This window comes from Choloepus didactylus, chromosome 13 (genome assembly GCF_015220235.1).
Source record: "Choloepus didactylus isolate mChoDid1 chromosome 13, mChoDid1.pri, whole genome shotgun sequence".
In the NCBI taxonomy this organism is placed as follows: Eukaryota; Metazoa; Chordata; class Mammalia; order Pilosa; family Megalonychidae; genus Choloepus; species Choloepus didactylus.
The window spans coordinates 16624417-16650546 of NC_051319.1; the positions used below are offsets into that span (position 1 = coordinate 16624417).

The 26130-nt window shown below is 37.4% G+C and overlaps 1 protein-coding gene across 4 annotated transcripts; it reads right to left on the reverse strand.

Moving 5' to 3' along the window:
- Window positions 1-7344: 7344 nt before the first annotated feature.
- MTX3 (metaxin 3) lies at window positions 7345-21147 on the reverse strand. 4 transcript variants are annotated; one of them, XR_005211423.1, is made up of 10 exons: window positions 21056-21147; window positions 20476-20545; window positions 20027-20103; window positions 19017-19109; window positions 18314-18496; window positions 18107-18183; window positions 17727-17884; window positions 17259-17352; window positions 16399-16487; window positions 13516-13564 (listed from the first exon to the last, which is right to left on the reverse strand). XR_005211423.1 is itself a non-coding variant. In XM_037801727.1 (9 exons), exons 1-9 carry the CDS (start codon window positions 21134-21136, stop codon window positions 13454-13456), a joined length of 939 nt encoding a protein of 312 aa, XP_037657655.1. In that variant the 5' UTR covers window positions 21137-21147; the 3' UTR covers window positions 7345-13453. The 4 variants fall into 4 exon arrangements, 3 of the variants coding, with proteins under 3 accessions (XP_037657655.1, XP_037657656.1, XP_037657654.1); XM_037801727.1 differs by lacking the exon at window positions 17259-17352 and having other exon boundaries at window positions 7345-13564; XM_037801726.1 differs by lacking the exons at window positions 13516-13564; window positions 17259-17352 and adding an exon at window positions 13581-15106.
- Window positions 21148-26130: the final 4983 nt, after the last annotated feature.

Below are 26130 nucleotides of genomic sequence, written 5' to 3' on the forward strand. Positions count from 1 at the left end.
AGTTGATGGCAACTTAATCCAGTCCACTGAGTACTCATTTCAAAACTTGAAAGGATCCTTGGCTTGTCTCTCTCAAATCTAATCAGCCAGGAGATCTTGTTCATAGTAGCTGCAAAATACATCCAGAACCCAGTCTTTTCTTACCACTTTCACTGCTACCCTCCTGGTCCATCTGAGCCAACCCATCTCTTGGCTGGGTTACTGTAATGGGCTCCCAATTTGTCTTTCTGCTTATACTCTTGCCTCCTACATCTATCCTTAACATCACAGCTCAAATAATCCTTTCAAAAATAAGTTAGTAATATCACTTCTTTACTCAAAACCTTGCAATGGCCCAGAGTAAAAGCCAAAGCCTCACAAATGCCCACAAGGACTTACCTGGTCTGCTCCTCACCTCTTAGCTCACTGACCTCAAATCTTTTATTCTTCCTCCTACTCACTCAGTTTCAGAAGCCCAGGCCTCCTTGCTGTTTCTCAACATGCCAGACAAGCCGTCTTAGGGACTTTGCTCTAGCTGCATCCTCTGCTTAGAATGCTCTATGCTAGTGTGCTGGTTTGGATATATTATGCCCCCCAGAAAAGCCATGTTCTTTAATGCAGTCTTGTAGGGGCAGACTTATTAGTCTTTTGATTACTGTGGGACTTTTTGATTAGGTTGTTTCCAGGGAGATGTGACCCACCCAATTGTAGGTGAGACCTTTTGATTAGATCATTTCCACAGAGGTGTGGACCCTGCCCATTCAGGGTGGTCTTGATTAGATCACTGGAGTCCTTTAAGAGAGTTCACAGGAATAAGGAGCTCAGAGAAGCTGAGAGACATTTTGGAGAGAAGCTAAGAGCTGACACAGACACTTGGCGATGCAGACAGAAAGATGTTTGGAGATGCTAAGCTAAGAGACGAAGCCCAGATTTGCCCCAGAGAAGTTAAGAGAGGACCATAGGAGGCACTCAGTAAATAAAATGAATGAATATTTTAGACTTCAGCCACAAGGGGCTCCTGTTACAATGTGAATATTATTGGGGACAGGTGTCACAATTTCAAGCTCACAACTCAAGCCACCAACATATCTTACAAGCTAGAACTGGAACTACAAGTGATATGTCTTTGATACTACCCTTTCTAGCTGACTCCTTTTGCCTACTTTTTCCTTCAGGGAGGGAAATGGATACAGTCAACAGCAGTTGCTCAGTCTTTCTTCCCTAGAATCCTTGGGGTCTCTTCCTCTTCATCTCCGTGGGGGTCCTCACTGTGACCCAATTCCTCAAGCCCTTATAACTGAAATAAATGATACATAGTGGCCCCATTAAAAAAAAAAAAAATGGTGATTCCTGGTAAAGCCAATGTCAACAATAAACCTGATTTGGTTCATTGATACCTAGAGGAAATGCAAAGGATCACCAGACTTTTCTAGTAAGAAAGGAGAGTAAGGGACACTAGGAAACCCAAGCAAAGGGCTTGGGTGAACGCTCTATTACCAGAGAGTAACATGAGGGCATTAGAAGACAAAAGGAGAGGGGCACCTCAAAGGGAGCCATCATGACACCAACATCTTATGTTTGTCTAAACTGGACTCTTGGGGCTAACTCCCAAAGTTCTTGTGGGGCCTCCATCCTGCTGCTGGTGCCTAAGAGGTCCTAGAAGCTACTCCAAGCATTATTGGAAATACTTACCCAATGAGGAGTGCCCAGGCAGGAAGGTGGTGAGGGAGCTCTCCCATTGGAGGTTTTCAGGAGAGTCCAGGCCTCTTCCACAATGTTCTCTACATGGATAACGCTCTAACAGCCACCAGAATCACTTAGTGAAAGGTTGAGCAAAAGTTCCTGTAAGTACTGAGCTCTTGTACATAATTAATCCTCAAAAACTCTATTTCTTACACACCACTGAATTGCCCAAATCATAGTACTTGGCACATGGTGGGCATTCAAACAACTATTAGTTCCTGCTTCCTACCTCTCTCTTGTTTTCCTCTAGTCCCCCTATCTCCTTTGAGATGACTATTTTCCATGTTTTTCTCTTTCATGGCATATCTGTATTTCTTCTTATTTGGCCCCAGATGTTAGATTGGCTTGCATTACTCCAGGCTGAATCATTTGATTTCCTGTCTGTGTTCCTAACCTTTCCAGCTCCTCTTGTATCATTTCTCAGTCATTCCTGCTGTTTACAATACCACTCAATTTAAAGCCATCTGCAAATCTCATTAACTAACCACTGACTCTCCCCCATAATCTCCCCCATGATCACAGGACATGTTGAATAAAACAAGACCTGACATTAATTCTCTTCCCTCAATTTGATGCATCACCGCTCTGGGTTACTTTAACTTATTACCATTTTCTACATGATTATATTATTATTATATGTATATTCCTAGCCTAGGTAAATCTAACACATGAAAATCAGGATTAACAATTTTTAAAAATTAAGTTATTATTCACTTTACAAAATAATTAACTACTAATTCTTTTAATCAGTCACCTTCCCAAGTAATCTTTAAATTCTCTTTAACTTACCAAAAACAAAACAAAAAAAACAATTTTTCAAAGCTATTACAACCTTGAATATAGGTATCACTTTAGTTAATATTCTTTAGCCATTTCAATCTATATGAAATTGCCTCTTAGCAAAGTTTTAAGAATAAAATTCAGATTCTTCCATCTTAAAAGTAAGGTTCTAAGGAACCCACCAGTTTTCCCATTGCTCATTCTTTGGATCTTGGCTTCAACTTTTTCCACTTCTGTTCTTGATATTATGTTTTCAAATCCTATCCTCCCTTCCTCAAAAACTTTTTGAACCAAGCACTGTGCTAGGTGCTGGGATATAAGGAAGAAAAGAGTCCCCATCTTTTAGGAGCTCTAGATCCAGGAAAGTACATGAAGGAAAATAATACTATCAGCACCTGAATATTCTATACATGCAGTGTGTCTTATCCCATCTGGACCCCATGTGGATCCTATCTTACAGCTGAGAAAATGGGGTTCCAGTAAAGCTATTTGCTTTTTATACAGAATATGAATAGGCAACTTACAGAAGAAATACAAATGGGCAATAGATATATGGGGAAAATATTTAAGTTTACTATTTATCAAAGAAATGCATATCAAATAAGAAAAATACTATTTTTACCTATTGAGTTGATGAAAAGAAAAATAATACTCAAAGCTGGTGAAGATGCAGTAACACAGGCTCCTTACATAAGGCTGCAGGGAATATAAAGTGATATAATCATCCTAAGAAGTAATTTAACAATATACAACAAGGATTACAAGAGGAACTAACTTAATATCCTTTAGAAAGGAATAAATTATGCTATTCCATACAATGAAATTGCACACAGTCATTAAAAATCATGTATAATATGTAATGACCTGCAAAGATTTTCTGAATTTTTAAACTTTCAAAGTGAATGTTTGAATTTATTAAGTGAAACTGTGTATTTCAGAAGAATATTACTATGGGATCACAATATATACAGGAGTATGTTCAGAAGAATATTACTATGGGATCACAATATATACAGGAGTATGTCTGTGTGAGCATGTAGAAAATAAAAGACAGGAAGAACAGATACCAATATGCTAACAGAGATTACTTATAAGAGGTGGGATGGGCTCCTATTATTATCTTCTAAATTTCGATAATTTTTAAAAACACATAAAATGTTTATACCTCCAGATCCAGTTATTTCACTGCATGGCAATAAACTGCAATGCAGATTAACAATCAAGTAACTTGCTCAAAATTGCTGATCTATTTTATAAAGCCTGACTCTCTAACTACAAAGTCCATTTTCTTTCTACATACCATTCATTTTCATCCCCAATTATATCACACCTAGAGTAATCAATTGATGGCCTTTCAAGTTTCAACATGTTTTTTTAAAAATTAATTTCTACCACCAAGATGGCTTGCTCCTCCCCTAAAATCTCTAACCCAATACTCTTACTGCATCAAGCAACCCTTCCTTATTTCTAAGACCGCTGGTAGACATCCCCATTTTCATCACCTGTTTTGGCTCTGTAAAACCTGACGAAGGCTTACAAAGTGGTCAGCATCTCTCAACAGGAGACTATCGGTACTTGGGTTTGGACAACTCTTTGTTGGGCAGGGTTATCTCTGGCATTAGCTGGTGAAATGGGGTGTAGGCCTTCACTGGGACACCACACATCTCCAAATATAGCCCACATATGGGCAATTGAGAACTACTTCATAACCGGTCCTGGCTAACCCTCCGATCTCATCTTTCTCTACTCTCCTACTCTGGCTCTATTCCAGCTTCACTTGCCTCCTCAATGCCTTCTGGTAGGTTCCATGATGACCAGGGTTTGGGGGAGTGGGGGCAGAGGGCTCCCATCATCTTTAAAACCAGTCCCCTGTTTTAAATTCCCTCTCTTTTAAGTACTTGGTTGGTTTTTCATCCCTTTTTGATTCTGCTTCCCCAACTGTAAATGAAACTAATCACTGTTTCCATAGCTTCAGACCTCTGCTAGAGGATCTCAGGATCTTGCATGGTCTGAAGGAAAAACTACATCCGCACATCCCTTTGTCTTCTCCGTGGAGAAGAGGAGACAGATTATGTGGATTCCAAGTCATTGGCATTGTAATGACATTCTGTACACCTCCCTCATGTTTTGAGCTCCTTAAGGGCAGGCTCTGCATAATTCTCTTTGTATTCCCAAAAGATAACTAGCTCCTGGAAATCAGAGGCACTCGATACCCACCCCCACCCTATCCCCCACCCCCCCCCCAAAAGACTTCTCACCGAGATCAAAGAAGCAACTAGGAATGTGGTGGTTTAATGACATGCACATCTCAAATCTTCCACATAGCAGCAGAAGACAGAGAAAGCTGTTGAGCTTGGCCCGAATGAGCTTTGCATGGCTCCAAAGCTACAGAGATTGGATGAGCCCATCTAAGCTTGCTTCAATTTCCATTAGGCCAGACTCAGTGGTGTAAATTTTCTTAACTATTATGTGTATATATAAAATCTAGTCCTTACCTGTTCCTTTCTTTTTGGTTCTTTTTCTTCTTAATTTCTACATCTTCTATATCCACCCACCCTCCTTCTTTTTAAAAATCATTTTAGAAAATGTATATCATGTTCATTAGATGAAAAGGCAATTTTCTCCCTCATGGGGAGAACTGGGACCACATGTACTAGAATAAGCACAATCTGGCAGTATTCAAACATGTCAGTTTCCCATTCCCATTTTAAATAAAACTGCAATTTGTTTTGTCTTAATCATCTTTGCAAAGTGTCATGCTTTCTTCTACCCCAAAAGATTTAACTTTTTCAAAATGAGAATTCTGGAGATGACCACCTTCTCCAAATTATGATCTGAGGAACAAATCCTTAACTGTACTTATAAATGTTAAAACTTCCCTATTCTTTTCACTCTCTTAATAAATAAGCAGGATAAATATAATAGTATTTCTCCCACTTGGAAACACACAATTTTTGGAGTCCCAAGTTGACTCTGTTAGAAAATTGTCTTTGATCATGCACAGCTGTCTACAGCATTCCAGAAGGCTGACTAATGTACCTGGAGAAATGAACCATAGTTTCTCACATTTTTTCCTGAAGCTCTTCTCAGTTAGATCAAGTTTCTAACTGACAAGAAAGGACTAGATTCTCCTTTGCTTTACAACTAGGAACTTAATTTCAAGATGATATTGAGTCAAATAAATCCTTACATGTTTTTCCTCTACCATTTCCTTCTTGTTCTTTTATGCACTTGCCTCAAACATATGTACAGCACTTTGTGATCTTATCGGCTCCTCTTCATTTCATTCTCTCTTCTTTGAAGACTCACTTAGGATAAGATCCCAAACGGCAAAATTTAAGAATTTTCCTACTCGTAGACTACCACCCATGAAGGTCAGTTTTTGAACCCCCACAGCAGTCCCAACTAAAGTCAAGCAACTTGACCTCTGGGGTGAGCAAGTAAAAATCAAAATTTCCTAAGTTTTTTGTTGTATGAGTCTCAGTTTTGATTGTGAACTTTAAATAGCTGTCACTCCTCAAAGAATCCCATTGTGCCAGTTTGAATGTATTGTGTCCCCCAAACGCCATTACCTTTGATGTAGTCTTGTGGGGCAGACATTTTGGTGCTGATTAGATTTGCTTGGAATGTGCCCCACCCAGCTGTGGGTGATGACTCTGATGAGATATTCCCATGGAGGCATGGCCCCAACCATTCAGGGTGGGCCTTGATCAGTGGAGCCATATAAATGAGCTGACTCAAAGCGAAGGAACGCAGTGCAGCTGTGAGTGACATTTTGAAGAGGAGCAAGCTTGCTAGAGGGGAATGTCCTGGAAGAAAGCCATTTTGAAACCAGAACTTTGGAGCAGATGCCAGCCACGTGCCTTCCCAGCTAACAGAGGTTTTCTGGACACCATTGGCCATCCTTCAGTGAAGATACCCGATTACTGATGTGTTACCCTGGACACTTTATGGCCTTAAGACTGTAACTGTGTAGCCAAATAAACCCCCTTTTTATAAAAGCCAATCCATCCAATGCCGATGTGTTTTGCATTCCGCAGCATTAGCAAACTAGAACACCCATTGTTCCATGATTCCATCTTTTCTTTCCTTTTCCTTACAGAAAGCAGAAGGTGACCATTACTAACCACCTCAGTCCACCCTGGGACTTTGGATTCATCTGGAATCCAAAGCTCATTTGTAATCAAGATGTATCTTCTTTGGGGATAGGAGATGTATCAACAAAGATGTAGCTGGCTCCTCGTTTAAAAGAAACACTCACATATTAAATGGTTCCATTTGGAAAATCAATGCATTTTACTGTATGTAAATTATACTGTGATTAAAACAAATTCTATTGGAAAAACACCCATCCTTTCAGGTTATCTGTCCTTCCTTGACTAACAGTGATAAATAACAAGGTTCTCTATACCCATATGTCCCTACCCCATAAACAAAGCAGCAAACAATAGCTTCCTTCCTAGGAAAAATGACATTATCTTTCTCTATGTTTTCCATTCAGTTAAATGGAACCTCGCTGGCTGTCTAGGTAGGCAAAAGAGAAAATTCAAAAGAAACTTATAGAGCTAAAGGGATGAGAAAACTGTAGTGCTGCGAAGTCATGTGAACTGTCTGAGATCATAAACAAGTTAACTGCGTAGAGAGCAGGCCTCTAAACTCCCTAAGCATGGGGTGGAAACAGCAGAGATGTTCTCAACGCATAACAGAAAGAATGGCCATATAAAGAACAACTCTCTATCTAGCTCAGTCTCAGCACTGAATAACTATCTTCAACCACCAAACAATTCTTCCCCATGAAAATATTCACCTCAAGGAATAAAATAATATTAAATCAGGCATTAATAAACATTCAGGAAATTTGATATTTTATTGAGAAAAAATAGCTATTTTGACATTATATCCAGTTTCTCATTTATCAGAATAAATTCTTTACAACACTGATCATCATCACTACTGATGGATACTTATACATAGTCCCCAAGTAAAATACATTCACACCAGGTAAGGTTGGAATATTGAAAGTGTGACCAACATTGCTTATTTTAAGATTGCTTACTTTATAATGAAATTATGGTATTTCAGTATAGTATAGGACAGAGGTTAAAAATATTTACCATTCAAAGATAGGCTAGGTGGAACAAAAGCAGAATGTATATAAATATATTGCTTTTTTGTCCTCTTCACTATCAATCTTTCAGGAAGCTAAAGTTATATTACAAACACATCAAATTTCCACTTCAGAATGAATAGAAAAATTGAAAGATATTATTTCCTAATCTACAAGATAAAAAATTGAGTCAAAATAGAAATAAAGTTCATCTATCTGCATTTAATTTAAAAGCTTGAGTACACCCCTCCTCTCCAAGAGATAAAGACGCCAGGATTGTAGGAGAAACAGCCAATGGTCCAAAGAACAGATGGCCAGTACAACCTTCTTTACAGTTTATGGCTTGCTAAGGACTGAGGCAAACTCTGGCAAGTCACTATGCCTGATTTCCAAGGATATGTAAACCAAATGATTAAAAGGCATTTCTCTGAATTTATAAAAGAAAACCGAAGAATCAGAACAAAGATCCAACTGCTTTTCACATGACTAGATGCTTGCCATTACACCACAACTCAAAACCCAAAGGCAAGCTTTCCATTAAATACATGTCCAAATCATTGCGTTCCAAATACACAACTCTACACATTGCAAAAAACAAGGAAAAAATATCCTTATGCCTGATTAGTGATCTGATTTATACTTTAAAATGACATTAAACATATTTACTTAGCTCTCAAATGTGAAGGTCTTTATTTTTTAAGATATGGATACCACCAAAGAGTTAACGAAAACGACTAACTCTGTTCCTTGAAAATGCACACACATATACTTACGATTCTGGTTTAGGCCATGTCTTCAGTAATACAATGAAACTTGAAAATATTAAACTTCCCGTGCTTTGTTATTGAAACAAAGGTATATTTATTACAAGAATATGTATCATAACCAGATTGTGACTTTAGAGCAATAAATATTTATTGCCTTTTTGGTACTTTTAAAGCACAACCAGAAAAGGTTTGGAAAATGTTCTGGAACTTCAAGTTGGCTTCATATCTGTCTCATAGATGTCTGAGAACTGGTTCGTCCTCTGAAACCACTAGTTCGGCCCACCATCCAGCTGTTCCAGGCTGACTGGGGTTCTAGGGAAAGAGGTTGGACTGACCAGAAACCTGACAGGTGCCTAAGTAACTAACCCATCTAAGCTTGCAGTACCCCCTCTCCCAGCTCCATGGTCCAAGGGAATATTGACAGGTCTCTTGTCATTTTATCACCATTCACTAGAGGAGTACCAGAATAACTGGAAACCTCTGCAATGAGTGCAAACAAAATCATTCCAAGGCAGCATTTCCCTAAGTGTAGTTCTTAGAAAACAAATCCCACAAATGCCCACTTTAAAAAAAACACACACACAAAATAAATTGGCGAAATGGTGTATAAAATAGAAGCCCTTCTAGGAGAGTTAAACCACTAGCATAGCAAAGTTCTGAAAGCCTACAGTAAATTAACTGTGGCTAACCCAGTATTTCCCAAACCAATGTGGCCAAAAATCAATTTATTCTGCCAAAGCATATATTTAGGAATTGCTTCTCTAAGGAATTAAATAATGCTGTAAAAAATCCTATGGTATAATTTCAGATTAATAATAGTGAAGACACAAAAAGACTTGTTTTCCTGTTTATTTTCTTTAAAGAAACTGATTTCTTTTGCTTTATTATTCTATCACAACATTCCCCTCCCTACTCACAAATATCCGTTTGGAAGTTATCCTTTCAAATTTCCTACATCACTGTCCAAGAATTTTACTTCTCATCACAATCCATGGCATACTCATTGGCTGTTAGATTTTCCTCCTCTTCCTTGCTACGCACAAGCGAAAAATGCTTATTTGCAAAAGCAAATACATACTTTCCTATGATTACGAAGTTCTACTCAGGATTTCCATTATAAAACTAACCATACTAAGACAGTCAATTACTAAATCCCTATGAGCTTAAAACAAAAAGCACACAGACATGCCCACCTTCTTCATGAAAGCCTGGTCCTCATGAATATCTTGTCACACTGTATATCTAGAGAGAGAACAAATACAAGGCAAAGAAGCACTATCACAAGGAGACAGAAGAACTCTTTTCAAAGTCTCAAAAGAAAGCCCAGTCATCTTAGATAATCAAAGGCAGCTAACCTTAATTCATGCCAAAGATATATACAAAATTGGCATCAAGAAGAAACTGTGGGTGCAAACCAGGGGTTCATGGAGTTGACTGATTATGTCAGCACTAACTTTAACATAATCTAACTTTGTACTCTATATAAATAGTTTAGTTGTAGGCAAATTTACGATTTTCCTCCACTCTTAAAAAAAAAAAAAAAGTAAACCCAGGTACCAAAGGGATAAAAAATGTAATTAGAAACATGAAATCACAGAATTTTTGACATCCCATAGGGAAAAAGAGTTCTTAGCTTTAGGTAGGGCAAAAGAGAATCTTGAGATAAGCATTTGTTATAAACTTGAATTGTTATTTTCTTTAAACTCAAGAATAAAATAAATAAATTATATTTAATTTATATTGTAGATTAAAAATACTGTTTTGGAACATTACATCTTAAATCATAATTTATGTAGATAATTATAAACTTTTACTAATTTACTTAAAAATTGTTCTGAAATAATTGTAGATGCGCAAGTTGCAAATATAGTACAGAGATCCCATGTATTCATCACTCAGCTTCCTGACTTTATAAGCATTTATATTTAATTTTTAAAAGAATTAAAAATTTTTAGTTCATGCAAAACTGCTGAAAAACTTAATAGGCCTGGTAAATGCATATTTTTAGAGGAGGCTCTAGGAAAACATGCAACAAAATTCAAATATCACTTTTATCACATGAAGTTACCTCAACAAACCAGTTTTTGTTTTTTAACATACGATCACTGTTACCAATTTCTGTCTCTTTTGATGTTTAGTTTTTGCTACTTTTGCAAACTTCTGAAAATCCTAACTTAGTTCTGTTTGAAATAAGTTCCCCCATTCCTTCATTTGAATACATCTAATAATGTTAAATGAATAGAAATTACAAATGGAAATCAAAGGCTTGCTTTTGGATTTAATATAGTCTCCAATCCTCTAGTACCCAAAACTTAATATAAGCATGCCTAAATTGAAATTTGATTTGTTTGTTAATGCCAACCTTCTGTGGTGGATAAACAGTTTTGAAGGAATGACCATCCTTTTTTAGCATTATTCATGTAGCCAGACTTATGGATGACTGGTGATAGTTTGTCGATGGAGGATCCTCCTTTTATGGGAATTATGTGATCGACTTTTCTAATCCCATACTATCCACAAATATATACACAAACATATTGTCTTTTATCTTACTATTCTCCACCATTACCTCCAAAGTAAGCAGTTTACAGTATTTTGTTTCAGACTGTGAACCAATTATCTCAACAAACTCAAACTTTATCCAAACGTATCCTCAGAGGCTGATGACAAGCCCTCTGACCAGTTTGAAAATTTGTTCCTTTCCAATAGCTTCCTATATGTGTGGCTGGTCCTTAAAGTGTCTGGGGCTCAGTTACAGCCTCCTAAAATCTCATCTGTTTCCTACCAAAATAATTCAACTAAGTAACCCAGTATAATAATCCTCACCTATCTCAATTATATTTTGTATCTCACAAAAAGTAATTTAGAAGCATCATGGACCATATATGGTAAGGCTAAAGGCAATTTAAAGCAGGCGTGACCAAAAAGCAAATAAATCATATTTGTCCCCTCTGCTAAAAAGAGTAAATACTTGTTATTCTAAAATTTAGACCTCTTTTGATTAAAAATTTCAACACATGAAATATTATAGTATACTTCTTGGTTGAAGTCTACACATTTTACTAACATGCTCTCCCACATTCTTATAAAAATTAAGCACATTTTTCTTATTCATGGATATTACCTTTTGACCTTATTCATGGGAAGCTTGAAGTTAAATTTACTATTCAATTTTAGAATCTGTTAGTTTTGGTGTTATCTCTTTCTTCTATTTTTTTTTTCCATAAACAAATGTTAATTATTCTGTTTTACATGTGTTTTACAATCATAAGCCACTTCAAATGCTTTTTGGAAGGCCAAATATAAATCAGAACTGAAAATGACTAACCCTGACTAAAGCATAATCAGATGTCTGAGTAACATACTAACCATCCTTCTCCAGTACACGTCAATCCTAGAGGACATTAAAGTCCCATAGTCATGATTTTCAATATAAAATATTCTTACAAATTTCAGATTGCTGGACTCTAAAAACCTACCTTTGAAGATTAACACACACACACACACACACACTCATTCCTGTTGCAGAATTCATGTGAAACTGATTATGTATTTTCCCCAAAAGCATCCGAAGAGATTAAACAAGATTTGAAGACTACCTCATTTCTCATTTGGTTAAAACATTAAAGAAAAAATATTTACGACTTAAAGACTCCTTTATAAAGAGCTATCCAAACACAGAACAAAATGGGAGAATGAAGGTCAAACAGAGCTGAGCTCCACTCAGCTCAATTAGATGAGACTTTTGACTAGAAGATTGTTTTCTGAACATGTGGGTTTCTGCAAGACTTGATAAGATTTGCTAAGCACCATAGTAATCTTCTAAGACACTAATCAAAAACACAGTTCTATATTTTTAAAAAAACCCACACATGGTTTTGGGACAAGAGAATAATATACATAAGCACTAAAATAAGCAAGTTTCTGATATAAATGAAATTACCAACATGGCAAATTCTTTAAACATTTCAGCAACCAATAAATAGAAAGTGTTCTTAAAAACCTACTGCTATGTTCTGATTATTCCTCTGGATCCATCAACTGTAGTTAAAATATATGGAAAATAACTGATTGTCAAAATGCTTTTGACTGCATAAAATGCTTCTTGGAAAATAATACTGGTCACAGCCAAGCATGGTGGTGAACCAGAACCCAACTCACAGTAGGTACTTCAATTATTCTGGCCATGGGTTTCTCTTGAATACTGTCTAGCAGATGGGCAAATTTCAATAAGACTTTATAGCCTAGCATAATAACAATGACCAACACACTCCCAGAATCAATCCAAGAAAAAGATGACTAAACTTCAAGAAGCACTACAAATACACAGGTCTGAAAAGCTGGCGCATTAGCCCAATAGACTAAAATAGTCCTTGCTAACCTACAATGAACAAGTCAGCAAATACTTATGTTATACTGAAGTATATATAGTCAGGTGAACATTAAATGTAACCACCCTTAATATTTGTATATGTTACTAAACCCCAAAAAGATGAGACTTATGAGAGCACAACTAAAAAGCACATTCCTCATTGCTTTTTAAAGTTAAATACAGGCGTTTCTATTGAAGTAATTTATGTTTTTCCTAGTTTTCGAAATAGGTATTAGATTTCCAAATAGAAGAAAGAAGTATCAGCCAAAGAGCCACATGTTAGATATTTAGACTGCTCTAAGAAAACTAAATTAATAAATTAAATAAATTAAGAGTGTACATTCAGAATAGAATTATAGCTTTTGGTCAGCAACATGGGAACCAAAGGCAAAAACCTGCCAAGTTTAGGCAGAGTTTTTTGTTTGTTTGTTTGTTATTGTTGTCTTAATATACAGTACAATGTATTTTTTTTCTGAGTTCATTTAGTGTTTACTTTCATGTTATTTGAAGTGCACTGTCAAGCTAGAATACAAGTTTCCTAATTAAAAAGAAAAAAAATACCACAGAAAGTTCCTTTTGTTTCCAAGTCTTCCTTATACCTATTCATGGTGTTTTCCTGTTGACTTAACACACTTAGTGTAAGAGATTACTGCAGCAATCAATATGACTTGAAGGCAAAAGCTCAGGCAGAAAGCATGATGACTGTCAGGGTGATAGCCGTTGTAAGGAATTACTCTCTTCCTCTGCTGGAGTCAATTTGAGGGTTGGCAATTTCCGAGGAGGAAGTTGAGGGCTTTGGCGAAGATTGTCATCCATCTGCAGAAAGTACAAAAAGATGCATCTGATTAATGGCTGTGACACCACTCATGTGGACTATGGCTTCCCCATCCAAACTACAGCGTAGAAGAAGACAGACCATGTTTCTAGAACTGCTAGAGAAACCTTATTCTTGCAAATAATCTCTGAAGAATTCTAAGTCATACCTCAAATATCAACTGACTCAGTATCTGAAGAAAAGCGATGTGGCTCACCCTTGCTACCCTCACAAAACCAAAAGTAATCCCACAAATTGAATACTCTTCTGAACTCTACCATGGTGTGACTTAGTTTAAGGGGACTTTTCATAGTTTAAGTGTAAAAATAATATTTCTGTTACGCTAAGCTTCATTGTTTACAAGGTATGTTCATGCATGATTCCTCATTTGATCCTCCCCATTCACTTGTGAGGAAAAAAAGGGCAGAAAAAAAAATCATTCCTTATTTTACAAGTTAGAAAATTGAGGCTCAGAATTATTGAGTGATTTGTCCCAGGTCACAAAGCTAGTATCGGAGCTGAGACTTCAACCCAGGTTATCTTTTTCCAACACTATTGTTCTTTCAACTATACCCCATTGCCTCAATGAAAATGACCCATACACCACTGAAAAAAGATCAATTCTTTTAAGCTAAGGGTATTCAGACCAAGGGAAACTAGAAAAAGAGGCAGAAAGGAGGATATAGTCAATAGACCTAATACAGAGATCAACTCTAAGCCTACCTTAGAGAAACAAATTCATATATAACTTCTTTTTTTTAATGCCCAAGAGTCTCAGACTTACCCTATGGAGAAGTACATTAGCATCCCTGAAAACACTAGGAAAGGGATTAATTAGAACTGAGTCAGACCTTAGAAAACTACCCTTAATCGCCACAAACAGTACAAGATTCAGGGCCTAGTATGGAGTTTACTCTAAGCTTAATCTCATAACAGACTGGAAAGAAGCTACTATCCAAAACACAAAACCACAGAAAACAGTATAAAAACAACAGAAAATGGTATCTTAGTACCCATTTAATAGGTAGGCTTTTTAGAGTTTTGGATTTGTGCAGAAAACTCTCCCTAATTTTCTCAAGATGCTCTTATAAAGCATGGAGGAAATGTTTCAGCAGAGGTACACAGAATTTCTAAGAAAGGAAAGAGAATAAAAAATTAACTTTAAACTTTTCCAATGGAAAAAAGTGTTCTCAGTGAAATATCTGAATCAATTATGTCAAGATTTTTTTTTCTTGCAAGAATTAAGTTCCTCAAATGTAACTTTTTATTAAGCTCTAGATTCTCTATCTGAAATTTGAAGAGTGGGGGCCAATAGATTTGTTGCTGCAACGTTTCCTAGCGAAGAGCACAACACACTCCCACTGAAGAGCAAGGATGAATGGGTGCTGGAAGTGGGGCAATGCTTGACTGAAAAAGGGTCAGGAAACTTGTACATATTGATGATGACCCAAGAAGGAAAAGTACAAAGTGATGACAGGACTTCCTGGTTTCCCCTTCTGTACATGCAGGTATTTCATGATTCCCTTTCCATGTCTGTCATGAATCTGTAACATACAGAAAATGGAAATGATATCAGCTAGCCTTCATCTAGCTAATGAGTATCTAAACCATGCCGAATGATCTTTCCTTCGTATACAATTCTCTGACAAGATTTACTGGGTCACCCTAAGGATTAAGAAAACCTAGGTTTTAATTCAACTTACCAAAACTTCAATAATGGATCCTTATAATTTTACTCAAACTATAACACCATATAAAATACTACAAAAAGATACAGAATCTCTCCAGAGAATGACTGTTATAAACCTGACTACAAGGACTACTAGTAATGGATCTACAGTCTCATTTATGAGTTAAACAGCTGACTAGCTTTGGGGCAGTCTCTGGAATCAGATTTCTAGGGTTCAAATTCTCTCTCATGTTCCTGCCAGCTGAATGACCTTGGGTAGGTGACATAAATACTGCTGAAGCTTCGATATCCTCACCTATAAAATGGGGATAACAGTACCTGCACACATAGAGCTGTGGTGTAGAGAACTCATATAAAGCTCACATAACCCAGTGTCTGTTATTTAGACCTCAAAAACTATTAGCCAGTATTATAAAGCCACTTTGCCCCATTAGTTTTTGAAAGAATTTAGTATTATTCACTTGCATAAGAAAAAGGCAAGCTCATCAGACACTTGAAAAAAGTGATAAACTGATAAAACTGATAAGAGTGTCTTGTATTTTTCCAATTAGAATCACCCTTGAGATTTCCATTGCTGGTACATCCCTACCCAGTTCCTTTATATCTCTCATCAAATAAACAGACCCAAAGGTGCAAAATATTCACATAGGTAAAAAAATTGTGGACTACATTTAAAACAGAGGCTAAAAAGGAGAAAAAATAAATCAGTCCATGTGGAAGGAAGAAAAAGACACCACGATGGTATCAACAAGAAAAGGATAAATACAAGTGCTTAAGATCTCAAAAAAATGTTAACCTGCTGAGATAGAGAGAGGCAGACAAGCAAGCAAGAAGTTTTTGTTTGTTTGCTTCTTTGTTTAAAGCCAGTCTTTTGGGTCTCCTAGCTTGAAAAGTACTAATTGTGAGGAAAAGGTAAACCAAACACCATCATTCAATCTCTCCCCAATGCAATCAGGCCACTACTGGCTTTAAACACCATATCAACTTCAGTAAATGCATATTAAACAGCTTTCTGAAAAATAAACTATTTTAAAAAAAAAAAAAAGACTAAGAAGGGTAAAGTTAATGCATGACCCAAATTACAATATTAACTGCAGAAAAGAAAATACTAAACTACAATAAAGTAATGATTGAAGTAAACTTGACCTTTTCAATCAAGTTGGATTCCTTATTTACAAGCTGTGTGAGTTTCTGCAGATTTGCATCTACTGTATCTTGTCCAGCTGGAGAAATGCCTAAGAAGCCAGGACAGAAATTAGAGAAAGACAGAAAATTTTGAAAGCCTTTAAAGCTGTTTAGATTGAAAGAATTTTGAGGCTAACCACCCTCCCAAGTGCCCCACCCTTGAAAAAATAAAAAAAACAGGCAGAGAAAAACCATTCTGTGTTCAAAGGCAAAGTTAAGAAGTAAAGAGGGATAGTAATGCTCCAAAACCAAACCCTAAACAAAAGGACTAAAATTTGTCTTTTTTGTAGCCAAAGTGTTGTGCAGTTAGCCAAAGTCATTAGCAAAAGAGCACAGCAATCCTCATTTTCTTCTCAAATTTACACTGTAACTTTCTCATCAATTTCAAATGGGTCATGGGTCAAACTATCAGTAACTCCCAAACTGCTACCCACAAAGCATCCAAAGTATTCAGAGGGACTGAAAGAAATACAGACTCCTGGGATCCATCCCTAAGAGATACTAATTTAAGTCTGGAATAGGACCCAAAATTCTGTATTTGCCGTGTGGTCAGCTTTGGTAACCATCACTCCAGAGTAACAAGGTAGAAAGCTAACTAATTTCATGACTCCCAAACTACCAAGCCCTCCCAATATACAAAACACATAACCCACCATAAAAAATAAACTATCGACCTAAGCTAGTACTCTTATAACTCTGTTCTTAAATGGAAAATTTCAGCTAACTCTCCCAAGTTTAGTATCCGAATCACGTAAGCACAAGGCCCCACATTTCCCCAAAGAAGCGCAGTCTAAGTAACAGGTGCCCTCTATTTACTATACCTCCATACTGCTGCAATCAGTTTTCAAGTAGTGGAATCAAGGGAGTGTACCTCACCAAAATCAGTCTGCTGATTTCTGTTCACGCAGGAACATGCTAGAACCAGCAGGTAAGAATCATTTAAAGTAATTGCCCACTTGCATTGGGATAAATGCTATCTTTCAGCGGGGTTTAATTTTTTAGAAGAAAATGACCCATTTCAAAGGGGCAACAGTTAAAGAACAAGAAGCAAGAAATGTATAAAATACAGAGGAACAGATAAACAGCAAATATCTATTTCTCTATTTAAATAAGAAGAAACATACGTGAATAAAAATGGATGTGGAAAAATACATTTTGAAGTGTTATAAGTTAGCATTAAGACACACTACTATAATTTTTCATATCTCAAGTAATGAATTTTTATTATGCCTTCTTAGAATATCTACTCAATATGCAAACAAGCATTAGCTGAAGAGGAAATGGCTTACCTGCAAGATTAAGCCTAAAGTAACTGCTTAAGATGTTATCACAGAATCGACACAGGTTGGCGAGCTGTTTCAAATGTCCCTGTAACTGGACTTTAGGAAAGTGCACTTTGTAAACAGGTGCAAGAAAACCAAACACATACGCATCCAAAGTAGAAGGCCTAAAAATAAATTAAGGATTTTTTTAAAGCCTGCATCAATAAGAAAAGCATATTAAAGTCTTTGTCAGATTACAATGATGGAAAAAGTTTCCTATAATAAAAATCCATTAAATCTTTTTTTTTTTTTAAGTGAAAAACTCACCTTTTAGGAGAGCAAGGGGACTTACTGATTGAATATATGTGCACAAAATATTACAATGATTTTTACGGGCATGTACTCACGTATCTCCAAAGAAAAACTGAGATGTTCCCAATCTGTGTGACAGAAGATTTAGGCACTCCTTGGCATCTCTGTATATCTAATAAAGATGAAATTGTATCTCAAAGATAGGAAAGATGCTCTAAAACTACTTTTCAGGCAAGTATCTTGGCTCTCTCTCTTGTCCCTTCACTGAGGAGCCCTTGCTCTTAAAGCAATCCAGATTATACCTGTGCTTCCACTTCTCGGAGGTGGTAGAGAGGGGGCTCTCCTCTGGTCAGGAGAATCCTGTTCAATGCTTCTCTAGACATTCTTCCAGGCAGGATCAAACTCAAGGGAAAAGGAATTCGTGAAGCAAACCATGGCTTTGTTATAGAGAAGTAATTGTCACTCTCAACCCAGAATGTGTGAAGCTGTAAAATGGAAGGGGAAAGGGGAAAATCATTGCAAGGATGTTCTTTTAAAAAAAACAAAGATCAATCTTTCGATCAGTGTGATAGTTTCTCATAAATATCTTTGTATAAACAGACTTCATGCAAATTTTCCATTTAGAATAACTCAAGGATAAAACAAGATTATTTTCAACATGCGTGTTTTGTTGACTGCTCTATCTTAGGCAAACAGTTCAAGGCCTGGTACATAGTAGGTGCTCAATAAATATTTACTGAATAATAGTTCACCCAATTCCACATACGGTGCAACAAGCTTCATCTCCCACAAAGTTTTCTTTCCAAAATGACATTATCTTTCATTTGTTGTTTCATAAATTAGAATGTCTAACAGAATCCAGTTTCACAATATGAAAAAACCGCAATTAGAATATTAAGGAAATTCCTCTCTTTTCTTATGCCTTTTTCATTATTTTTCTTCTAAATAAACTAAGTGCATTTTCAACTAGGTCACTAAAGTATTATAACAGTCATGAATGCTTACCACTGCAGGAAGAAGCTTCTCTTCAAGGAGAGCAATGTAAGCTAGGGTATCTGCCCCTTGTTTTGCTGAGAGTTCATAATCAGCATTATATTTCTATTTAAAAACATAAAACCAAAGAACCTCAGAAGTCAAAGAGCATCCCAAAGACAGTGAAGTTAAAAAAAAAAATAATATTTCTATTCTTCCTCAAAAATGGCAAACATTAAAAAGGGTAAAAAGAAATACACAAAACCAGTGAAAACTGCTTATTAATGCACATAGACATCTTAGCACCACGCATACAGTAGGCTCTATTAATGTTAATTATAATTTCCATTAATTATTTCAATGCATGTGGTATCAACTTAATAATGGAAGCAATTATTTTTGTTAATAACGATGACAAGAAAAAAGTGTCAATTGGTTGCAGTTTTCCCTTGAAAAGAAAAAAGAAAACCTTCCAATTTAGAAAATCTCTAAATTCTATTGACATAGAATTTCTTTTTTCAAAAAAGCAATGGCAAAACCAGTTAAAACTTTTGCATTTATATAAATCTGTACATGTCTAAACATTTTGGATGTTTATTCCATGAAATATGTCTTTAATTAAAACTAACTGTTGATTGAGTGCTTTTAAAAAATAACAAATAGGTGCTAGTTGGTGGGAAATCAAATGTCACACTCAACACAGAATGTGTAGCAATTGTGTAACTAAAGTGACAATCCCATCAATAAGTATGGTAATGAACATGGATAAATTGAATCTGCTTTATTTCTAAACTTCACTAAAATCCAAGCAAAGGGCATGAAAATATATGACTATTTCTCACCACTTGTACAGCAAAAGCAAGCTTTAGAGCAGTGATTTCCAAGTCTATTTCTAAAAAACCCAATATATCTCAAATTGTCTAAGAGTTGGCCAAAAAAAAAAAAAAAAAAAAAAAAAATCTAAAACAAAAAAACGCCTTACAATGTATTTAAAAGGAAAAAAAAAACAAACAAGCAGGGTTCTACCTCTTCAAACCACCCACCTGTTTTCTTAAAAAGTTTAGTATTTTTGCTGGCTGGGAAACAATATTGTCTTCAGTTGTCAACAACGGTAAATCTCCTGCAATCAAAAAACAGTTTACATATAACTAAACATTTCAATTTCCTCTGAAGAGGTTCCAAATACCCCAAGAACTATACCAATTGCACATCTGAAGGGAAAAAATGAGTAAGCCTATCCTAATTTTCTGCACTTTCACAAAGACCAGTTCTAGAGAGCATTTTCATTTCTCATAATTTCCACACTTATTTGGCTTACACTTTGAGTATTACTCTGAATGATCAAACCATAAACAACACACAGCCAAGGTCATGGTAAGAAGAAACTAAAACCCCAAGGTACTCTGTGACTGTATGCCGGACGGCTTTGAACAGCGGAAAAAAAAAAAAAAAAGTAGCGGGAAGAAACAGGTGTTTAAAGGTTGCACTGTACCTGTTGAACCTCTCCAGGTGTTATCTATGACACTGACTTTCAAGGGTGCACCAGAAAACTTGGCATAAGCCTGAAAAAGAGTTTGCAATAAAACATTTCAGGTCGAGTACGTAATGCAAATCTGGAAAGCTGCTTTACTTCACAGAACCGTCCCCCCAATGCAGAAGGCGCCTGTCACCGGGACCGCGTCCCTCCCCGTAACTTCGGACAGGGGGCATGTGCCACAGCGATCCTCCTTTTGGGGACCTGGTTCCCCAAAAGGTCCGTTAAAGGCAGGCCGAGCGCGTCCCCTGCTTCAGGCTTTAATTCCACTGCCTGGACAGCTTTGCAAGGCCGAGGAAACAAAAGCCAAGCAAAGCAGCCATGACGCTTCCTCCAGGCCACCGCAGGCGTCACAGGCCAAGCTGTGACTCACCAACCGTAAAGAGCCCAAAGGGGTGCACCGATTAGCGCCAGGGCCAGCAACGGCTTTGCAACGCCGCGGGGAACCACGGGAAGCCGTCCGGACCGGGTCCAGCGGGCCTCGCGCCTCTGGCTCCGCCCCTCCCCCATCGCGCTCCAGTCCGCAAGGCGGCCTCACCATTACCACCAGAGACTCGCTGTGCACCGATGGGAGCCCCCAGCCTCCTCCCCAGCAACTGAGCTCCAAGGGGGCCGCCATTTTGCCGGAGCTGACCTTTGCTAGCCCGGAAGTATTTTTTCTGCCCAATTTCCGGCACGTGTGAAACACTGGGGTGGAGCAAGAAGCGAAACGGGTACCTTGGACTCTGGAGAGCTACCTAAAGGGCAGCTGGGGTGCTCATAAATAGGTTTAGAAGCAACTTGGCTTAGGAGTGAAGAGTCCTGGGCCTAAAGTCCATCAGACTCGTCGGCAGTTTCCCAAATATTTATTGGATGCCTACTGTGTGCCAAACACTTTGAACTTTACTACGATGGTTCTAAATGAAACCCCTTGTGAAACCGGGACAGTTTATTACAAGATTGTTGTGAGGTATAAAACGTTGACGTGAAGGGAAAGAAATTGGCAACAGAAAGCACTCAATATTCTTTCAACCCCTTGCCCATGATTTGGCCTCCGCCTGCCTTTCTTCTCCTAATTGCCGTTATGTCTCTCGTGTTCACTTGCTCCAGCTCCTTAAAAATTCCTGAAACTTGTCAAATGCATTCTGCCTCCCTTCGGTTCCTACTCGTCTGTCTGGAATATGTTTTTCCCCTGTCCAACTGCTCCCTCAAAAATGAGTTTAACTGTCATCTACCCTGAGAAGATTTTACAAAGTTGGGAGTTTCATTTGGTTTCCTGCAGCCAGTTGTACAAACTGGATTTATAGCTTTTATACTTAATTACAGATTTCTGTCTTCAAATACTGGGAGCTCTTTGAAGACAGAACAGAGCCAGCTTTCTGGACCTGATACCGATCCAAAGTGGTGGGTTCTCTGCCCGATGGCGCTCAAATGACTGATTCTTGAGACACCAGGGTTTCAAAGAAAGAAAGAATTTATTGCTAGGTGCAGAGCAGGAGATCAGATGACCTATGGGCCTAAAAATCTGTCTCCTCTAACTGCAGTAATTCTGATGGTATTAAAGTATCAAAAGATGTGTGTGGGTTTTAGGATAATGAGCACAATGGCTCAAGATTACAAGGTTAGAGATGATCTAGATATTGAGCACGCACGGACTGAATATGCTTAATTACAGAATGTATGTAAGAAAATGACGGCCTTTATATGATAATGGACATGATTTTTAGTATTAAAATGAGGTATAGGTCACTTATAGGTTAAAGTTTAAACTACTGTGCATGTCAGGTGGACCCATTTTGGTTAGATCCAGCTTTGTCTATCAAGGTTATTAGCTCTGGGCTGACTCAAGGCCCTCAATAATAAACATGTGGGCTGTTTTTAGTGCTCGTGAGATTCTAAATTGGAAAAAACAGATAAAGGGATGTAAGTGAGGATTACTCACAAGGTTTTCACAATCACAAGGGCACAGGATAAAGGCTGTATAGTTATACAATCATTATCAAAGATCAAGGCAACTTGATTACAGTTCAGAGATTTCAGGTATTTCCCTCTGTCTATTCTAATATACCAGAAAGTAAAAAAGGAATATCTATAAAATGATTCAGTAATCATAATTGTTCCTAATTCCTAACTTCTTGGTTACAGCCCTGTGACCATGACACTCACACAGGGCCCTGTGCTTAGTAGGACCCTGCTCTAAGTTTAATGCCTTGCTGTCCCCATCTTGAAATTCTTAATAATTTTTGAACAAGGGACCCTGCATTTTTATTTTTTTCTTTGTTTGGTTTTTTTTTTGGGGGGGGGAGGGGTTTGTTTTGTTTTTAATAATTCAATTTTATTGAGATATATTCACATACCATGCAGTCATACAAAACGTACAATCAATTGTTCACAGTACCACCATATAGTTGTGCATCCACCACCAAAACTAATTTTTGAACGTTTTCATTACACACACACAAAAGCAATAAGAATAAAAATTAACGTGAAAAAGAACAATTAAAGTGAAAAAGAACAATTAAAGTGAAAAAGAACACTGGGCGCTTTTTTTTTTTTTTTTTTGCCCCCGTTTCTCTACTCATCCATCCATACACTGGACAAAGGGGAGTGTGATCCACATGGCTTTCCCTATCACATTGTCACCCCCTCATAAGCTACATTGTTACACAATTGTCTTCAAGATTCAAGGGTTCTGGGTTGTAATTTGATAGTTTCAGGTATTCACTGCTAGAAATTCCAAGTCATTAGAACCTGAAAAGAGTTATCTATATTGTGCTTAAGAATGCCCACCAGAGTGACCTCTCAGCTCCTTTTGGAAACTCTCAGCCACTGAAACTTATTTCATTTCATTACACATCCCCCTTTCGGTCAAGAAGATGTTCTCCATCCCATGATGCTGGGTCCAGATTCCTCTCCAGGGGTCATACTCCATGTTGCTAGGGGGTTTTACACCCCTTAGTGTCAGATCCCACCTAGGGGGGAGGGCAGTGATTTCATCTGCCAAGTTGGCTTAACTAGAGAGAGGGGGCCACATCTGAGCAACAAAGAGGCATTCAGGAGGAGACACTTAGGCACAATTATAAGCTGGCCTAGCCTCTCCTTTGCAGTAACAGTCTTCCCAAGGGCAAGTCCCTTGATTGAGGGCTCAGCCCATCAAACCACCAGTTCCCAATGTCTGTGAGCACATCAGCAACCATCGAGGTGGGGAAGCCCAACACTCCTGCATTCTCCCCCAGCAATGTTCACATTAGTGGTAGCATATAATATTTCTCTTTTTATGCCTGACTTATTTCACTCAGCGTTATGTCTTCAAGGTTCATCCAAGTTGTCATATGTTTCATGACACTGTTCCTTCTTACTGCTGCATAGTATTACATTGTGTGTATATACCACACTTTATTTATCCACTCATCTGTTGAAAGACATTTGGATTGTTTCCATCTCTTGGCAATTGTGAATAATGCTGCTATGAACATTGGCATGCAGATATCTGTTCGCGTCACTGCTTTCAGATCTTCTGGGTATATACCAAGAAGTACAATTGCTAGATCGAAGAGTAACTCTGTATCTAGTTTTCTAAGGAACTGCCAGACTGTCTTCCAGAGTGGCTGAACCATTATACAGTCCCACCAACAATGAATAAGAGTTCCAATTTCTCCACATCCTCTCCAGCATTTGTAGTTTCCTATTTGTTTAATGACAGCCATTCTAACCGGTGTTAGATGGTATCTCATTGTGGTCTTAATTTGCATCTCTCTAATAGCTAGTGAAGCTGAACATTTTTTCATGTGTTTCTTGGTCATTTGTATTTCCCCTTCAGAGAACTGTCTCTTCGTATCTTTTGCTCATTTTTTAATTGGGCTGTCTGTACTATTGTCATTGAGTTCTGGGATTTCTTTATATATGCAAGATATCAATCAGTCTTCTGTCAGATAGATAGTTTCCAAAAAATTTTTCCCATTGAGTTGGCTGCCTCTTCACCTTTTTGATAAATTCCTTTGAGGTAGAGAAACTTCTAAGCTTGAGGAGTTCCCATTTATCTATTTTTTTCCTTTGTTGCTTGTGCTTTGGGTGTAAGGTCTAGGAAGTGACCTCCTAATACAGGGTCTTAAAGATGTCTCCCTACATTATCTTCTAGAAGTTTTATGGTACTGTCTTTTATATTGAGGTCTTTGATCCACTTTGAGTTAATTTTTGTGTAGGGTGTGAGGTTGGGGTCCTCTTTCATTCTTTTGGATATAGGTATCCAACTCTCCCAGCCCCATTTGTTGAAAAGACTGTTATGTCCCAGTTCAGTGGCTTTGGGGGCCTTATCAAAGATCAGTCAGCCATAGATCTGGGAGTCTATCTCTGAATTCTCAATTCAATTCCATTGATCAATGTATCTATCTTTGTGCCAGTACCATGCTGTTTTGACTACTGTGGCTTTATAATAAGCTTCAAAGTCAGAGAGTATAAGTCCTCCCACTTCATTTTTCTTTTTTAGAAGGTTTTTAGCAATTTGAGGCATCTTCCCTTTCCAAATAAATTTGATAACTAGTTTTTCCAAGTCTGCAAAGTAGGTTGTTGGAATTTTGATTGGGATTGCATTGAATCTGTAGATGAATTTGGGTAGAATTGACATCTTAATGACATTTGGCCTTCCTATCCATGAACATGGAATATTTTTCCATCTTTTAAGGTCCCTTTCTATTTCTTTTAGTAGAGTTATGTAGTTTTCTTTGTATAGGTCTTTTACATCTTTGGTTAAGTTTATTCCTAGGTACTTAATTTTTTTAGTTGCTGTTGAATGCATTTTTATTTTGGACTGGGCTCTGCAAATTACGTACCCAGTTGTGTCTGTGGAACTAAAGGGCATGGGCTACATGTTTCTTGAGCATTAAGCTAACAATTAATTTCTCAGAAAAACCATCAAAGAGGAAAGATAGGCCTTGGGGATGCTATGATTCAGCCATGCTTACTGGGTCCCATAGATAATACTTGGAGTATGAGTCTTTTTTCTAGAAAGTACAGTAGCCTTCTGGTTTACCCACTAAGTCAAGCCTTTGAGATCTTTACTATCTTCTCCCCTACTGAGATGGTTGGGTACCCTTAAGCAATTGAGAGCTCAAAAGAAATCTCTGCAAACTTTCATAAAATTAAATCAACAAATGCATGCTAGGTACTCACTTACTGTTTACATATTTATCTAAATTACAGTGCCAATCTGGAAAGTCTATTATTTTTTCATGTTTTAAAGACAAAAGTTCTCAGAAATGGGAAGGAAAAGCTCTGTCAAAGATGGGAATCCCTTAATAATATATCTGAGAAATGCATAATATAAGTGCCATTAAAACCAAGTATAGATTGAGGGAAGATGGCAGAGTAGGGAACTCCAGGACTCAGTTCTTCCACCAGAACAACTATTAAACAGGCAGGAATTGTTTGAAACAACTATTTTGAAATTCTGAAGGCCAAAAGAATACTACCCAGCATCCAGGGAAGAACAGGAGGAAAAGGCTGATAAATTACATTAAAGAACAGTAAATTGCTTTCTCCACACAATAGCTACCAGCATCAACCCCCCCGCTTTCACAACAGTACACCATGTATTCCAGCTCCTGGTTGGCTTACTTGTGAAAGAAAGACACTTAA

Excerpts from the sequence above, each read along its gene's own strand:
- MTX3 (XM_037801726.1), bottom strand. The coding sequence starts at position 21,136 with ATGGCGGCCCCCTTGGAGCTCAGTTGCTGGGGAGGAGGCTGGGGGCTC. Across the intron at positions 19,110-20,026 it reads TAAACTTTTTAAGAAAACAG|AAATATAATGCTGATTATGA; the intron begins GTGGGTGGTTTG and ends GTTTTTAAATAG. Across the intron at positions 16,488-17,726 it reads CTTTAGGCTTAATCTTGCAG|GCATTTCTCCAGCTGGACAA; the intron begins GTAAGCCATTTC and ends CTGGCTTCTTAG.